A 17,425-nucleotide genomic window follows, 5' to 3' on the forward strand; every position below is an offset into this window, starting at 1 on the left:
CCCAACCTCTATTTTTTGTAGTTCCAGTCGAGAGTAACATGCCAGTTAGAAATTGTTTTGATTTAAAGCTTTGATAAATAAATACATTTAAAATTACATATTTTCCATAGAACTTCAAYTTCTGCTGTGGGAGGTTGATAAAAATAATGAATGCCTTGCTCCTTTCTCCTCAAGCACATTTGGAATTGTCACCAGAAAGCTGTCTCTGTGCCAGAATTTATGGGAAATGGAGACTTTTAAGAAAGCTGGGCCACTACTGTAGCTGTGAGTGATTTAGGATGTCACCTTAGAAGGAGAACGAGAAGTCCCTCAAATGGGACTGGCTTCTCTATATCCAGCTTTTAGCCTTTGCCCAATCTCTCCCCCATAATCCTCACATTTTTTAATTAATTCTTTTTACTTAAAAGCTCTGATGCTGAACACATGAAGACTATTTTTAAAAATTCCTCAATGGCTACTTCCTGTCTGCGGCTGGCTGCTACTGGCTGGCTCTCCCTCCTTCTCCCTYGGTTGTGCTCAGAGTGCGGGAGCTGGAGCCGAATCAGAAAATGGTATTTTCTATGCAAGACATCCATCCCTTTAAAAAGTTAAAGAAAACATGAACCAGATTCCCCCAAATCATGAGGTTAGTAATATGAAGTGATTTTATCCTTAATCTTGTTCTCACTATAAAAGCTTCCTTTGAAATGCTCAGCTGGTATTACTACACCTGTAGCAGCACCAAATACCAAGCACCAATATGGTGCTACTGAAATTGCCTCAAGCTCTCGTTTCACCCACTCTTGCAGCCCCCAATTTGCTGCTCTTGTCCAGCTTTGTGGTGTTAATTCTGCCCTCCTGCAGGCTCCTTCTTGCACAGCCTTTTCCCCAACCTRTCTCCTGGGGCCTTGTCTGCAGGGTAAACTGGGATCTCCTTTTCTCTCCCTTTCTCCACCTTCAGCATCTCTCCCCCTCATGAACCTACCCCTTCATCTGCGCCAAACCCGGCACCTTCTCGCTTTGTTTTCCTAGCCAATGCTGGGATCAGCAGCCTCAGATTGACTTAGTAGTTTTCATTCTTTTAGTTGGTATTTTTTTTACAGCTAAAGCTGCCAATTCAAAATGTGCAGAGTTGTGGGGAGGTTGAAGCCCTAACCCCTTGGGTAAGGGGACACAGATATAGTCAACAACGTATAGAAACTAACACCCAAGGAGGAACCACTACGTTTGGGCCCACCGCACTGGTCCTGGACCCAACACATCAGCTGGTCGGAGTGAGTGACCCATTCCCCCGGGTCCRTCTTGTGTCAGTCTAACCTGAATGGGGGTGGTGGTGAGAAGCTTTGATTTGTATGTTTGCATTTTATAGAATAGGACTTGATATCCATCCACTACACTTCTCCTGCCAAATTGATAAATTTTGGATTATATGTCACTGGTGTGGTTCTGTTCAAGTGGCCATTCCACCCCACCTTCTTGTGACAATAATCCAAYGTTGAAATAGCAAGAAAAGTTGCCATGTATGTAGGCAGGCTAGAAAACAGTGCATAAAATTAGAACTGACTTCCTRGTGACATAGTTTTCTTTAGAAACAGAATGCTGAGCAGAAACTGAGGCATTAATAGGTAGGTTTTTCTTCAAGGTTTGTTCCAGAGAAGAAAAATATCCCTGTTAAAATAAGGTCCTTTCTAACATCATGATTTTAAATCATATATATCAGCAAGAGAAAATGCCTTTATTCCTGTTGCAGATCAGCTTTATAACTCCTTTACAAAGACTTTACAGTGCTCCCAACCTTTTTATTCTGTGGTTCAGTAACAGTGAAACTTACTTAAAAAGACAAATAGGTTTTTCCTGTCTTTTTGCCCCAAAATGATTCTCATTCTTAACGCTTAGCGATCAGAAGAGGGTGAAACTCACTGCCCCCTACTCAAAAAATCAGCCACAAGATTTTGTAATGCACTTTTTAAATATTCAGCAGCTTTGCTATAAATGTCTGTCCCTGAAAGGAAAWATCCACCTCCATATATCTTAAAATATCATCTTGTGTTTTTGATCATCTAAATGTTAGTTAAGATGCAGGAAGACCATTATAAATAAACTATGAGCTAAATGTATTATTGAAAGAAAAAAAAATCCAAAAAATCCAAAAAACAAACACAATAAACCATGTCTAATGTTCTTTGCTCTAAACAAACTGATGCTGATATGTCAATAACAGCTACTACTCTAGACAATTGTTGGCACTACTGAACCTGTKTTTGTGAGTCTTTGCACTGTGTGTTTTGCCTAGATGGCAAATATGAAGCTTAAAGAAGATAGACATGGACTTGGCCGTGGGGGCTGAGGCTGATTTTCTCCTGTGTTGAGGAGGGTCCTAGAACTGCATAGACAAGAGGATATGGAAAAATTAATTCTGGCTTGGTGTCCCACAGAAGGACAAGCAGTTATCAGTGGCTAGTCTTGGTCTGAATAATACTAGCACATATGATGTGTTTAGTAACTCTTCTTGAGACTAAGATGAAGAAAGTCATATTTCAAATCAGGTCTTTACATTTGCAACCACAAGTTACTTGCACCTGTGTTCTTATACGTGTTGAAATGAAGAACCATTCAGAGCTGTACAGTTTGTTCCTTTCTGTGTGTTGTGACACTTTGAAAAAACAGCTGAACTTTCTAGGGCAACTTATCTACGCAGAACCTGTGATCTTTTAAGGGCCTTGCATCATTATAGAGGAGTTGGAAAGCAGAAAACCAATATCCAAACAAAGATTAAGCTGCAAAACAAAGAGCAGGGCTCTGGCCTTGCTGAAATGCAGTAAAAGAGTTACAGAACAGAAGAACAGCCTGCCCTCACTTGTTGCAGTGAAAGATTTTATATCCTCTCTGCTCTGCTAAAGGCTTTTAACATTGCTTGTGGCTTGTGGAGCTCCATTATCAATGGGCTTGAAATGAGAGGCTCTAAATGTGCCAGAAGACTAAAACAAGCTAACTATAAAAGGTTGTTTAGTTTAAAAAAACCTGATATGTAAACAGCCAATTGCTCTCTGGCCTTCTGCCGTTTCAAACTCGCTGAGTTTTTTGGCTCTTCTCAACTGGCACAAACGCTCCTCCATCAAAGCAGCTTCTCGGCTGGGTACCTGGTCTTCGTTAGCGCAGACAGACTGGCAGTGCTTGCAGCACTGGRAAAAGAAAAGCTGCCCCTAACTTACCGTCACTCCCCTCCCTTCGCTTTGTGCCTCTCGCACAGTAGCTGATGATTGAGCTGAGGAGTGGAGTGGCAGAGGATAACCACCCATATCTACGCCAAACRCTTAGCACGCAGTCACACGCAGGCTTCCGCTCTGAAGCCAGCTCTGCTCTTTGATACACATGTAGCTGGGAAGGACTTCATCAAAAGTTGCGGGTGCCAGTGACAGCAGGGTTTGGTCTGAATGGAGAAGACTCGGGTTATCACAGCAGGGGAAACGGCAGACTCTGAAATCCCAGGTTTGTGGGATCTGTTTTCAGGGAAGGTACTCCTACAGTTATAGTATTTTGTTTCTGCAAAATTAAGGTGTTTTGACTTCTTTTCCATAGCCAACCTGAAATCAGAAATGGAAATACTAAATGGGGAAAGAGGTTCAAATGAAAACTTTCAGCCTAGGTGCAACAATTGAAGATCCATGAGAAAAGGGAGATGAGTGGAGCTGAATGCCAGGAAATGCTCAGGGACCATGGCTGGTGACACCAGAGACTGGTGTCTGGGAGGAGCAGCACAGCACAAACTGTGGTGACTTTCTGCCCAGCATTCCCAGACTAGTGGAAATGTGGTCGGACCTAGGGAATGTAGGGGCAGTGTGTGGGGCAGTGAGCAAGTGAGTGTTTGAGATAATCAAGTAGGGTAAGAGCTCTAATCTCACTGCTTCTTAAATAAAACCCAGTGTCCAGATCACTGTGGGTTAGCATTCACTATGTCTCAACTGTGACAGGAGCTCAGAATCATTTCTGTTTTTTTTTTTTTTTTTTTTTTTTTTTTTGGTTAGGAAATAGCCTGAATTTCCTAGATGGGGCATTTTAAAAGAGTATCTGTGAGAAAGGCACCCAAATCCTATCAAAGTCCCACCAAAGTGTTGAACTCTCTACTGCTCCGCAGAAAAATCTCTATTTCAGCTAACAAAGAATTTGATGTCCCGGGAGAAAACCACTGCACATTTCAGTCTGCCAGAGCGTTTCATCAGCTCGATACAGAAAACAACAATTGTTCATCAGAGGTTGTTGCTCATCTGCTGCTCTTCAAGAGGAATCATCCTGTATCTGCTCTTCTCCTGACATTTGAGATGTGTCGTATTCAGTGGTTGTTTGTCCCATCCGGAGCTGAATAACGGAAAATGGACATCCACCCTCAGCTGGGTTGAGGGATAGCGTCATAGCAAAATCTGCCAGGCATCTTGGTATAATCTCTCTTTTTTTTTACTAGTTCTAACAAACCCTGCACAGCAGACAACTTCACGCCGTGTAGCTGTGAGCATATGAGCAGATGAACCCCTGGTGATGCCAATATTCTGCGTGTGTGCTCAAATGGGAAGGTAAAGTGGTACCAGTTACACAACTCCCTGTGCTGCAGAAAAGATGTATGCCAGCACAGAATCTCTTCCAGGTGTTTCACGTGTCACTGATCTAGGGCTATGAGTGACCTCTAAGCTACTGAGAGATGTGGCTAGAAAAATGGGCAATATTTACAGTGTAAATACAAGTTTCCTTATCAATATGACCAACCCTCATCTGGTGAGATCTTCCTAGGCATTTACTCTACAGCCTCCCTYCTGTCATTGCCAAGGAAGTCAGTTGGGGAAATATTTGCCATGGCTTCCCAGTTCACACTGACTCAGGGGTTATATGAGCTRTATCCCATTTACTGTCTAGGTGGGGAAGGTCAAGCAGTGGGGATGAGAACACAGCAATCTTTTCTTTTTCTTCCATCTCTTCTATTAAGCAGTAATATTAAGCATTCTAGTGGTCTAAACAAAATATTTCAAGGTCTTGGTTAGGATACTGCCTGCATGTTATAGAGGAAATTATAAYGTAATCACAGTTTCCAAACGCATAGCATGTCTTCAGAATTTGAAACCGGGAAAGGGATCAGTGTGAGTGGACATCCTTCAGCATATAAGGTAAACTTACGTCAGAGGAAAAAAGTTACAGACTGTGTATAGCTGGCAACCTAGACTTTACCTAGTTTAGCACYGATTGCTGAACTCGCATCTACTTGCATTCATATTATAAAAGCAGAAAGAGGCCAGCAGAGGTGATAAGTCTCAGCATGCAATCGCTAGATGAGCCACAGGGACATTGTTCACTTCTGCAAGTGCCAAGCAACTGTGGACAGTCATTTAACTTTATATGATGTCAATGTTCTATTTTCTCACAGAAGTATTTCTACTAATTGCATCATTTTCCACCTTCTACAACTTGTAGTAAGGTGAAACTCCTAATAATTTTCTCTCCAGATGACRCCTTCATCAGCTATCTGGCAATACAATTATCCACATAATAGTAGTACTCTGGTAGATAAAAACTCCATGTAGAAAAATATTTTTATTAGAAGGTCAGTTTCAAAAAAGATATATTTAATTTGCTAGTCTAGATAAAATAAATATATTTGCTATATTTAATTTGCTAGTCTATATTTAATTTGCTAGTCTAGAAACATCGAATGACCCATTTGAGCTTGAAAAAGAGTACTTTATAGAACATAAAAAGTATTGCATTCTCCTTCATCCCAGATTTTCAAAAAAGTTTAAGATTACCATTATGTTCTTCTCTAGGGCTGGTTTTAGGAGAAATTGCCACTACTGAGTGGTCATGGGAACCACAAAAGTACCTAAGATAAACATTAATTCAGCAACGGTGGAGTTTTTCAATGTCATTTTTCATCAAAATTGACTTATCTAACATGACTTCGAAATACTCATTGTAGATGCACTGTAAAATTTTATTGTTTTACTTTTAGTTAAGCAGCAAACGTCAGTCAACATCTTTAAAGTCTTTTTTTCACTGGAGAGTAACTGCAATTTAATATTAATCACAATTTCCCGAAATTTAGAGAGAGTTTGAACAAAGTTATCTAGTAACAAATGTGAAACATGCTTGATGTTTTTTAAGGACAAATTAAAATTTAAAATATATTTCCACCCTCTTTTCTCAGCTAAGCAGTTCCTGATTATCCAATTTACTGATAACATTCTCATCTCATCTCAGAGGAGGAAGCCCTCCCAGAGGATAAACAAACTAAATACTTGCTTTTCAATAATTGCTTTAAAGTATGTTTAGCTCCTTATTACCAAAGAAAAATAATAATTTCATGTGGGGATAATTTGTGGCCCTCTTTAGATTATTTACAAATGTAGGGCTGCATGAATTGGATATTGCTAGTCATGGATAGAAAAAACAGGAGAGGTACCAATGAAGCAAATTTATATTATACATAGTGTGTGTATTTCTACCTATCCTCCTATCCGTTCATCCACATTTTATGTATTATACTGTGCAAACTATCCAGTTCCTGGGAAGTTTATAGAGTCCAGATGATATTGTCTATTCCTGATTAGTGCCTAAAACTAGACTTAACTGCAACTGTATAGTTTGATTAATGTACCGCCTAACTTCATACCTCAAGAAGGCTCTTGCTTAGCTCTTGTAAAGCTCCTGTTACAAAGCTCCTCTCAATAGTGGGAAGTTCTATGCTTATTAACTCATYATATATAAGGGAGTTATTAACTCCAGAAAGAAACCCTAGGAGGAGTCAGACTCAACTTCAAGCTAATATGTATGTTAAAATTATTATTTTGCATCAATTTTCCACAGATACATGTTAAAAAAAAAAAGTTTACATTTCCCCTAAGCTCTTGCACAACAGATCAGAAGAGGCTGAAGTAATTCTCACTCACATTGATTCTCAGACGTGCTAGAAGATTCAGCTGCCCAGATCCATTCAGAGTCAGGTAGAATGAGAACTTAAATCTCCTTCGCAAGTGCATTTACTGGGGGGAAGAGCCAGGGTCTTTAGGCCATTTAATAATGTATAGGATGGCACCTGGTAGCAGTCACTGACAAAGCTATGAAACTGTCCCTTTCCCTCACAATCAAAACGAAACAAGGCTGGATTCAGTTGCTTTTGAGAACTTATTTCCAAATGGAAGTCCGTTGTCTTCTTGCATTAATAATATGTAATATTCATAGACATAGACACACTATATTACACTGTAATACTGTACCAACTGGGAAACAGATCTGGGAAGGCTCGACTATGACACTCGTGGAGTAGGCACCAGCTGTCCTCCACAAGCTGCTCCAGAGGGATCTCCTCCACTGGTGGCCTTCCTGTTCTCTACAGGAGACAACTCCCTTGTAGTTGTGGTGGCAATCCAGGTATTTTTCCCTCTGGAGCTGAGAGATGTCATAGGGACTGGGAGGAGGAGAGGGCAGGGATGAGCACTGATTGAGTAACAGTGTTCATTATTTTTTCCTTCAGCCTGCAAGAAAATTCTGGGCAAATAAAATTGGATTCATTTTTGAAGAGCTCTGGGGAGACCTCCAAACTTCCATAGTCCCGGGAACAGCTTCAGTTACAGCTACGCTGCCCAGCAGGACTTCTACCCTGTGTAGATGTCAGGCAATGGTGACCAGCCCGTGACTGTTTCTTGCATCCTTGTCTACCTGAAGCAAGTGAAATAAATGTAGGCTCTGGATTAAAAAAGAGTGTTTATTTACTTACTTGCTTAATGCAATGAGGAAGCAAGCTTAAAAATGTCAAGAATACTCTTTATGAGGGAGACAACCAGACTGGAGACAGAATGTACTGATGTCATAGTTTCTGTGAAGTTTGTTATATTTAATAAACAACCTCATAAATTACAGTTATATAAACAGTCCCTCCAATTATGGAGTTTTCCATTACTTGTTGGTTGCAATCACTGATAGCCTGGGAGAAGAGGTACAGATGTAGCGACATGTGAAAATGAGGGACCGTAACTSCAGTTCGGATTTCTTTCTTTCATTCTAGCATTGGAAAAGCTAGGCCTGTTTATCCACTTTAAGCCTAGCTTTATGGTGAATGCTACACTGCAACTTCGGGGGTGAAAATAGCTGAAAGTTCTAACAGTCACAGCAGCATAACATGGCCAAACAGTTAAATAAAGACTATATATGTATATATATATATATAAAATAAATACAAAGTGTTTCTAAAAGATGTGGTTGTAGAGACATATTTGTGATGCTTTGAATTGGTTGGTTGAAACTCCTAAATTACTGCTAAATTGCTGAAAATAAAGTGGTAGGAATGAATCAATACTCAAGAGCTAGCAGAGTTTCACCTCTTAAGTGCTGCTRACTAGTAGATTGGAAGTCAGCTGTGCTAGTGCATGATTACTGGTTTTACTTTTTTTTCTTTTTGCTTACTTTGCACAAGTTTCCCTGTCTGCAGCCTAGTTAGTTCTCTGAGAGAGGATACTAGAGTGCTGGGGCAGCAAAAGTCTGGAGACTATATCCCAGCCAAAAGTTTAATTGCCCTAAGACTAACTATAAAAACATTTACCTCAGGTACATAGGCCACATTGTCCAATTCATCTTTTAAATTAAATTCAGTATCTACACTGCCATGGAAAACCACGACAACATGCAATTTTTGAAAGGTGAACAAACATCTATTCGAGGATAGATTACTTATATGCAATGTTTTAATGAAAAATATGTGCATTTTGTCTCTGCATTRATTTGTAGTCCTGCTGCTGCTGATAGTCTAAATATTACAAAATATCCAAAGATTGCACAGTGAYGGAATGAACCAAAAGGACCTACTTTGGACTATTACTGGTCATTGCAGACTACAATTCTGTCTGGTCTTTCTGAAAGTTAATTGCATTATAGCATGCTTTTCGAGGCAAAGATGCCCCAATGTATATCTCAGTAAAACAGGTGCATGTCAGAATTTAGGTTAAGCATGGAACGAAACCTTTCAATGTACTTTACATGTATATATACATATGTAATATGTATACACACACACACACACACACACACACACACAGGGAGAGAGAGAGGGAGAGAAATATACAATGATGTTGCTAAAACTGAGTGGCTATTTCCTTAAAACACTCTGAAGGACTGACTTCCAAGCCAGCTATTTATAAAACCAAAGTGGCTTACTTTTTGCTACACTACTTATATTTGACTTAGACAGGAATATATTAATTGCATGTAATATGCTTGGAATGTGTGGAAAATAAAATTTTTTCCACATGAGTCAGTACAGGAAATGAACTGCAAATGAGTAAAATGTTGAGAAGAAGTCTACAGATGGAGATTTTTTAAAAATACACAATGTTTTTCCAAGAGTAGAGTACTGACATCATGTTTTCTTCAAGAGTAAAGTACCACAGAGATGACTGATGACACATCAGAGACTAAGACCAAGAACCAGCTTCTGATTGGCATACTTTAAGCCTCTAATCTGATGCAACATTAATTTAACAGTTTCTATCTTTACAGGCATCAGATAGTTTTRTCTCCCCTTATTGGACATTGCCGAAGTTTTTACTGCATTCTTGCTAAAACACACAACATTGTAGTCAATACACGCCTCTGAGCTTCATTTTCTTTTTTYACAGTGATGTAAAGCAAACACTTCAGCTTCTTCTAAATGAATGATATTTTGGCAAATTCCACTAGATTCCTTGCACTGGCTAAATACTAAAGGAGTAATAAATAATAGCAGAAATAACAACAAATCAACTGGTTTCTAAAATTCGTATTGTGAGAGGGTATTYGTGGGTGAACTACACGGGGATGTCCTTGTATTTAGGAAAATACATAACAAACCATGGAGCTGAATCTTCAGTCCCAAACTGATGAACACTTGAAGCTCATAATGGCAGAAGAGAATTCTCTTCTTGAATTCCCTTGAACCTAAAATATTAGTTGATTTGGGAGGAAATTGCTGCTTCTATGGCAAATTATCCTTTTGTTTAGTCCTTTCGTTTAGAGGTGGAACTTTTGCCCCAGTGTAGTACAGTTTATAGGAACACTTGAACTCATGTCTTTAATGTGAGGCTTAGAACACACCATTAATACCTTATTTCAGAGCAAAGAGACAGAACTTCTTTTGAATATACTTCAGTGTATTCTGAGATGCATGTAAAGCTTTTGAATGAGTAAGTTTGCATTATACTGATCCTAGTAAACATCCTCCTCTGAAAGCTGAGACCAATTACACATATTTGACCTTTATCTTATGACTGTGCTTCTGTCAAATGAACAAACAGGCGCACGTGCTGCATCTCAAAGGCAAAATTTGGCTTATAGTCCCTAATGATCAAGGAGAGATGATGCACATATTTTCTGTAGGAAGATAATGTTTCATGCTCCTTTGCTATAATTTTGCTGTCAGTGAAAAGAGCAGCACAGGGAGCCTCCTGCCTGTGCTCGAAGCGGCCTGCTCACTCTGAAGCTACAAAACCACTCTGGCACACCAGCAAGATCGAAGCTCATACTGCAAGCTTGTGTTGTGCACTGCTCATCATGCTGTACCGCTACTCAGTTCAYAGATCAAACAGCCATTTAAGGTGATCCTGGAATCCTCCTTGGTGGCAAAACTGCAGCCATCTAAAGTCAAGCTGGGATTTTCCTGGACTCTTTCCCCTAGTCTTCAAAACATATAACCAGCCTTTGCCTTTACTCTCACCAATAAAGAATTTAAAGCCATAGACTCATTAATCTCAGCTGTCGCTGTCAGTAAAACATGCAAATAGAGGGAACAAATGGTGCTCCGTGTTGCAGGGATATATTCAGAATCACTGGAGAAAAATGAATAATTTCAAGCTGCCTTTGGGAGTAGGATTGACACAATTTCCTGAAAAGCTGCTTGTTTTGCTTCAACATCCCCATGACCAGCAGTTGCACAACTTACGTGGATTAACTGAGCTGCAAACAGTAACATCTAGCTCTCCCATGCTGTTTAAAACACAATACAGTGAAACCAGGCATGACRGTGGTAAGGATCAAAGAGAGAGGATTATTAGAATATGGCAGACTCTTGTCTACGAGAATCAGGGCCTCTAGATTTAAAGGCATTATAAGGTAAAACTCTTAACAGCTTTTCTGTGATATCTCCAAGAGAAGCTCTGCTGGAGGAGGTGAGAGCAATTCAGCTGATTCAGCCTGCTGCCTGACAAAATAAGTTGCATTATCTTCTACTCAGCAAACATGAAAGGCTTCTCTCTCTAACAAAAGGGCTAAAATGCAGAACAGAAAAGGGAAATCCTCAGAGGAGAGAAGAGGAAAAAGTTCAGAAGGCAGGTGGGGTCACAGCTGATGTTTTGAAGCTTACAGCTATGCTTCAGGACTCCCCTATCTCAGGCAGGACACAAAGCCTAGCAAAGGCAAAAGTGCATGTGTGTTTACGAAGTGGAGTAGYTCTGTGCAAAGTTTGCTGCCAGTACTAATCTGTCTTGAGCAGCACTGTTTTGGAACAGTATTGCTGGGTCGTGTAGATTTGTGATCATGTTAATCTCCATACAACTGCAATGAAAAGCTTCCCAGAAATGTGAAGCATTTATATTTGCAGTATATATTTGTGAAACTAAGCTTTGATAGCACATTCATCCACATGAGAGAAGGAGACAAGTTCTGGATCTGCTTCCATACAAGAAGCTATTGCAACTAATTACCTATCTTCCAGACTTCCTCTCAATCTCTGGACTATAAACTTCCCTGATATTAATGCTTTTTTCATTCCTCCTCTGACTTTTTCTACCCCTTAAAGTAGAAGGAATCATMAAACATTGGAGAATAACACTGAAAATCTGTGGTCAGAACTCATCTCTGAATTCAGTAGAACAGCAATGCTGTGAGGATGAAATCAGGCCTCATATTTTTAATACCTCAATTTATGGACGCATTTATGATGTTTTACATCAGATTTAACATTCTGTAGACAGCTACCTTTTCCAAAGAATATGATTTCCATTACAGGGGGAGAAGACTGAGTTGTCCCATGTAAAAAGGGGTACCATTCTTTGAGAAAGGGTGAGCAATAAAGTCAATGTCTTTCAGGAACTTACCATACTGTTATCTGAAAGGCAGTAACTTCCATGGCAATGGACAATAGCTTCTTACAATAAGTTAACAAAATTAGAGACAATCATTCGTACTTAAAGACTTGTATTCCTACTTCTACATGAAACTATACCAGTGTTTCACTCCACTGACTGCCTATGGAAATACAGGAACATGGAAATTCAATCACTTGCACACTTTTRAATTGTTACAATGGCATTGAATTTATTCTGCGATTTATTCTTATTCCCTTTTGCTGTGACAACTAGATAATAAGYAGCAAGAAGACCAAATCACATGCATAACAGGCCAGTTGCAAAGGTGTGAATTTATAGGACCAGACAACTGAATAACAGCTCCTGCACGGTCACTTCTGTCAGATGCTGYGTGTTCTACACCTCCAGCCATCTGCTGACACTTCTTTCTTGACCTCTTATTGCAAAGCCCCACAGATCATCTGGTGGACTTTTGTAGGTCTTCCACACTGTGGTGAATATTACCGTGGAAGCAGAGCGAGGAGTATGACAACAGGGACTTCCTGCTTTGCTCACTACAAAGGCTGAGATGTTAATAAGTTATTAGCTCTATTATCTATGTCTGTCTGCCTGTCTGTCTGTCTATCAGTCAGTTCACGGCAGTAACTTACATATCTATGGACAGTTTCAGACARGAGAGGGGAGGATCTTTCTAAGATATAAAGCTTGTATGAGGTTTTGTGAGTGACAAGGACTGGGTAGAAGAGAGAGACCTAAATCAACAATCCTAAGAAAGTTTTCAGTGGGAACTTGAACTATTATTTGTTCTGTTGACCTGGCCTCCCAAAACATGCATCCCAGACAGCCCCCCAGCTGTTATTAAAGTGGCACATGAGGAAGCTGGGAAGCTGGGCGTAGTGACCATAATGAACAGGAACGGGAAGCACCACAGGGTTTCGGCACCAGTCATGAGGAACGTGAGAGTTAAAATTACTGCAGTGGGAAGGAATAAGGACTCTAGACCCAAATGCACAAGAACAATTTCTGCTGTTTCTAGCCTAACATGCAACAGTGCTCAGTGTGACTTGAATGGGAGCAGAATTTGACTCTAGATGAAGCCCTCACTTGTGTTTTATGACCCATCTGCAACAGAAGGAATCAGTGAGCAAATGTGGAGCTTACACTGTCTGTGACATCAAAAAGCACATATCAAGAAAGTAGGCAGATGTGACACAAGTTCAGATTTCTCTTGCACTAGGACTCTCAAGTACACATCTGAGATTACGTGAGCTATGGAAAGGTCATTCTKCATTTTCCAAAAGGGAGGCACACAGAGAGCTCAAAAATCGTTTCTTACCAACAATCATGTGGTTGCAGACATCACAGAAGGTGGGTTTTTTGAAGATATGCTCCTGGAAGATATGAGCCTTGTTGTTTTCCGGCAGCTGTTGGGCTTTTGCGGGGGAGGATGCCTGGCTCTCRGAGCTGGGGAGCTGGCCAGTGCTTGTGCTCACCTCCGGCATCAAGTCCACTTGCAGTTTGACATCGCTATTAGTCCTCTGGAAGAAGTTGTCTGCACTTTTACTCCKCAAGCTTTTGGTCTTGAAGGAGAGGGATCGTTTCAGTTTCTGCAGCTGCAACAAACAAACCATTTACAATTACTTCCTTTCYCCCTTGAACAGCCAGGCAAGGTCCTCGAGTTTGGGGTGCGTTTCTGATGCATGAACCCAGTTGACATTATCAGCACATTGGGGAGAGTGTCCAYAGGCAGAGCAGCTGCTTGCTCAAATAATGTTGACTCTACAGTTTAATGAGCAATTTCRGAGCAAAGAGAACAGCACACTATTAGAAAATAAACTATTTTACATAGATTTTCTAACAGGAAATGAATCAGATAGCCMTAATGAATGCTCCTATTGCCATTTTCTTTCAGGTGTGACAGTGAAGAGATACTGCAGAGAGTTGTACGCACAAATGCAGCAAAGAGTTGTACACACTGCAAAGAGCCGTACACAAAGTTGTACACATAGCAGAATATACCCCTGTATTCAAGCATGAGAGAAATTTAAGTATTATCYACCCTTGCCTGGTCCTTAAGCAGCCTGTAAAGCCATTTCAAAAAAGGCTGTTAAATGGCATTACAGGAGGCACTAATACATCAAACAGATTTGATATACTTAACTGTCTTGAACTTGGCAAACCGAGGACTATGTGGAGCTTTGACTGAGAAATTATTGYTTTATTTTTTTTAAAAGAAAAGAGGCTCCAGAACAGGAGTTTCTGTATAGCTGATTAGCTAGTAGTTAACTTACTAACACTTTTTAGCTAATAGTTAACTTAGTAACTAACACTTTTTAACACACACATTCATGTATATTCTAGTATATTGTATTGTATATTGTGTTGTCAGAATATTTAGCACAATATTGCATCATTAACTCAAATTTCTTTTATGCCTCTTTRCCTGTAAACAGTCTTGTACTTTATTAGAACTCCTCTCATCCTTCCCCATGACGATGTTTTGTAAGGCTGAGCAGGGTGCTAGGTAAGGGATAGGAGCTATCACGATATCGACTACACAGGTTTGCAGGCTACCACCCCTGAAGGCTCAGGAGTGCAGTCAGGGTGAAAGGAAAGCACTTTGGGAGAGCCAGTTTGGTGTCTGCTTCATGTTTGCTACYKATAATCACAGAATCAGTAAGGTTGGAAGGGACCACTGGAGATCAYCTAGTCCAACCTCCCAAAGATTTSCTGGTGCTGGTTCCACCAGGGCTTGAACCCAGGACCTTCWGTGTGTAAAGCAGATGTGATAACCACTACACTATCCCTATAATATCTCCWTCTCTCCTTTCACACAGTATTATTTCAACCACCGCAAAATGATTTCAATCCCTGTGGTAATTCTCCTGGCAAACGTGATGTAACAACTGAAATTTTCCATGCCACACAGTTCGTCAGTGGTAAGCAGCAGGGATGGTTTGTATTAAAAACTGTTTATGTTAGAAACAATGATGATTGGGAACCATAATTCACACTAATATAAAAGGAAGAGGTTCACATACTTTCCTAAAAAAGCACGGCACCACCTGTAACACTGACATAGTGGCCTCAAGGCACTGCTCTCCCTTGTTTCTGTTTCTGACCAATTCTTTCTGTCCATTTTCTAAACGATGAAGCCTAAAGCACTCTGTGGGTCAGCAGCATGATGCCCTCCTGCGCGGTAGTCTCTCCCACCTTCCAATGCCCAGGGCTTTCCAAGCAGGAGAAAGACCCTCTTTGCCCGCCTTTCAAACCAGTGAACTCCCCGAGGCCAATGACCAGGCAGATACAACCTTGCCTGGGGTTGACGATGTTTGGGTTTGTCACACTGTGGATTTCTCAGCTCTCTAACAGTGAAACCTCCCAATCCCTGCACTGCTCCTCGGTGGTGACCCGAGGAGCAGGGATGGGTGACAGCGAGGGGCTGGTCCCTCATCTGCTGCTCTCATCCGCACACGTGATCCTGGCTCCCAGGAAGAGCCCTGGGTTCAGACAGAGGAAATGCTCACTTGTTTGCCCACACTCAGTCTCGGGGAGGATGTGTAAATAGGAGRGATTACATGGCTAAGTGTGAGGCAAGAGCAGCTTATGAGGCTCCTTCAGCTGAAGCCTAACTCTTGGACTCACTGAGCCTGAAAACCACCACATGGCAGCACCAAAAAATGGTGGGACCCTCCCTCTCCCACTTGGATGTTAAGTTACCGGCACCTAAAATTACTGAGTTTACTCAGAACTGAGATTACTTCATTTCCCTAGAGACGGTCAGGCGCTCAGCAATAATTCACCCCTTGCTCCTGAAGCCGTTCTCGTAGAAGTCAGACCTAATTAGTGTAGTGAAACACAGAGAATTACAGCACCACAAGGTGATGGAAATGGCATTCATTATTGATTTGCCATCCATTTCTACAGTGCCACATGAAGTTAATTAAATTCAAAAACATTGCTTCTGCCACAGGAAGAGGACTAAGCAGTAGAATACAGAATTTGTTTTAATGTGAAACAACTGTCTTGCTAGTTTGGCAATGTATACAGTATGTTTTAGGCAGTTCTGCATTTAATAGTCTTAGTCTGTTCTCTTTTGCAGTGAAGGGATGTACCAGCAGCCCTTCCTCCCCTAGGCAGAAGAGTCTGTAGTTTTCCAAGGAGGAGTAGGACWGCATCCAGGCAGCGCATGCCCGAACATACGTACACACACTAAAGTGAACGTACAATTTGTGTATATGCTCTGCGCATTGGCACCAGTGGGGTACAGAGCAGGACACAATTRCACAAGAGCAAGTCCACAGACTTGGCAGGCATCTCTGCACAAGCTACTAAACTGCTCCAAGACTCCTGGGCACTGTCCTGTGCTAATATACCTAAACTATTCCCAAACAAGGTGATCAACCTAGTTGTTACCCACATGTGGACTTCATACTTGCCGGAATTCAGGCTGGAAGACACCTGTGCAGTTGCTTTGCATTATGTACTTAATGCACCAGCACAAGTGTGTGGTCATTCTATCCCGGGTAGGTTATATGTGTACAGGAGTGAGTGTACAAAAATGCAGTCCACAGGTAGTGCTTAATATTTTGCACAGATCACTACAAACTTCTGGTCAGTACTTGCAAAATACCTGTAAAAAAGTATCTGAGCATCTCTCATATCYGAATGTTTTATATCCATTTTGCATAAATGTATATGAGAGGACATGGCAACAGAAATCTGGTACTACATTTTAAAATTTGATCCACCTTTCCTTCCTCRTATTAGGTGGGCAAGAAAAACTAGCCTAGCAGAGAATTTGAAATATGGTACAGGTATATGATTGTTTACCCAGGAAAAGATGGCCTAAACAAGGGCAATGACAGCTGGTTGTGCAAATAATTTAAATTGTAAAAGCATAGAAGCTTATGCTTCTATGGAAACTCCTATGAAAGCTTCTAAGCTTCCTTGTGCTATAGTCAAGTAAGTATGACTTTCCTTCCTTAAAATATCATGATTACCTTATTGTGTAGTTTGCTGTGGCCTGGCCTCATTCTTTTATTGGAARATTATAAACATGCAGTTAAAAACAGACTTATAGCATTTGGCCTGTTTTTGATTTTCTTTAAACTTATTTAATGCATTTGTGATGTCTTTGACTCCAAATGGAGCTGCTGTAGGAGTCACCCGAAACAGAAATCAGCTTCCTCTGTCTCTACAGAGTCAAAGAAGGCAAATTTTAGAATTCTTAATTTCATTCTACAAAGTTAAAGAGTCCAYAGTTAAATCTCAATAGCAATACTACCAAACTTCGTAAAAAGATGAGGCTGGGGAAGTTCCGCATTTGAGCTGCTTCATYGCTTCAGTTTTGA

The 17,425-nt window shown here is 40.7% G+C and overlaps 1 protein-coding gene across 2 annotated transcripts in view; it reads right to left on the reverse strand.

Moving 5' to 3' along the window:
• STAC (SH3 and cysteine rich domain) overlaps positions 1–17,425 on the reverse strand; it is a 74,453-nt gene that overhangs the window by 36,763 nt on the left and 20,265 nt on the right. For both annotated transcript variants that reach the window (XM_085304155.1, XM_085304161.1), the window contains exon 2: positions 13,408–13,684. In XM_085304155.1, the coding sequence (XP_085160281.1) occupies positions 13,408–13,684 (277 nt within the window). The remainder of the gene's footprint in view (positions 1–13,407; positions 13,685–17,425) is intronic.

This window comes from Rhea americana, unplaced genomic scaffold (assembly GCF_003343005.1).
Source record: "Rhea americana isolate MKP2758 unplaced genomic scaffold, rheAme1 scaffold_100, whole genome shotgun sequence".
In the NCBI taxonomy this organism is placed as follows: Eukaryota; Metazoa; Chordata; class Aves; order Rheiformes; family Rheidae; genus Rhea; species Rhea americana.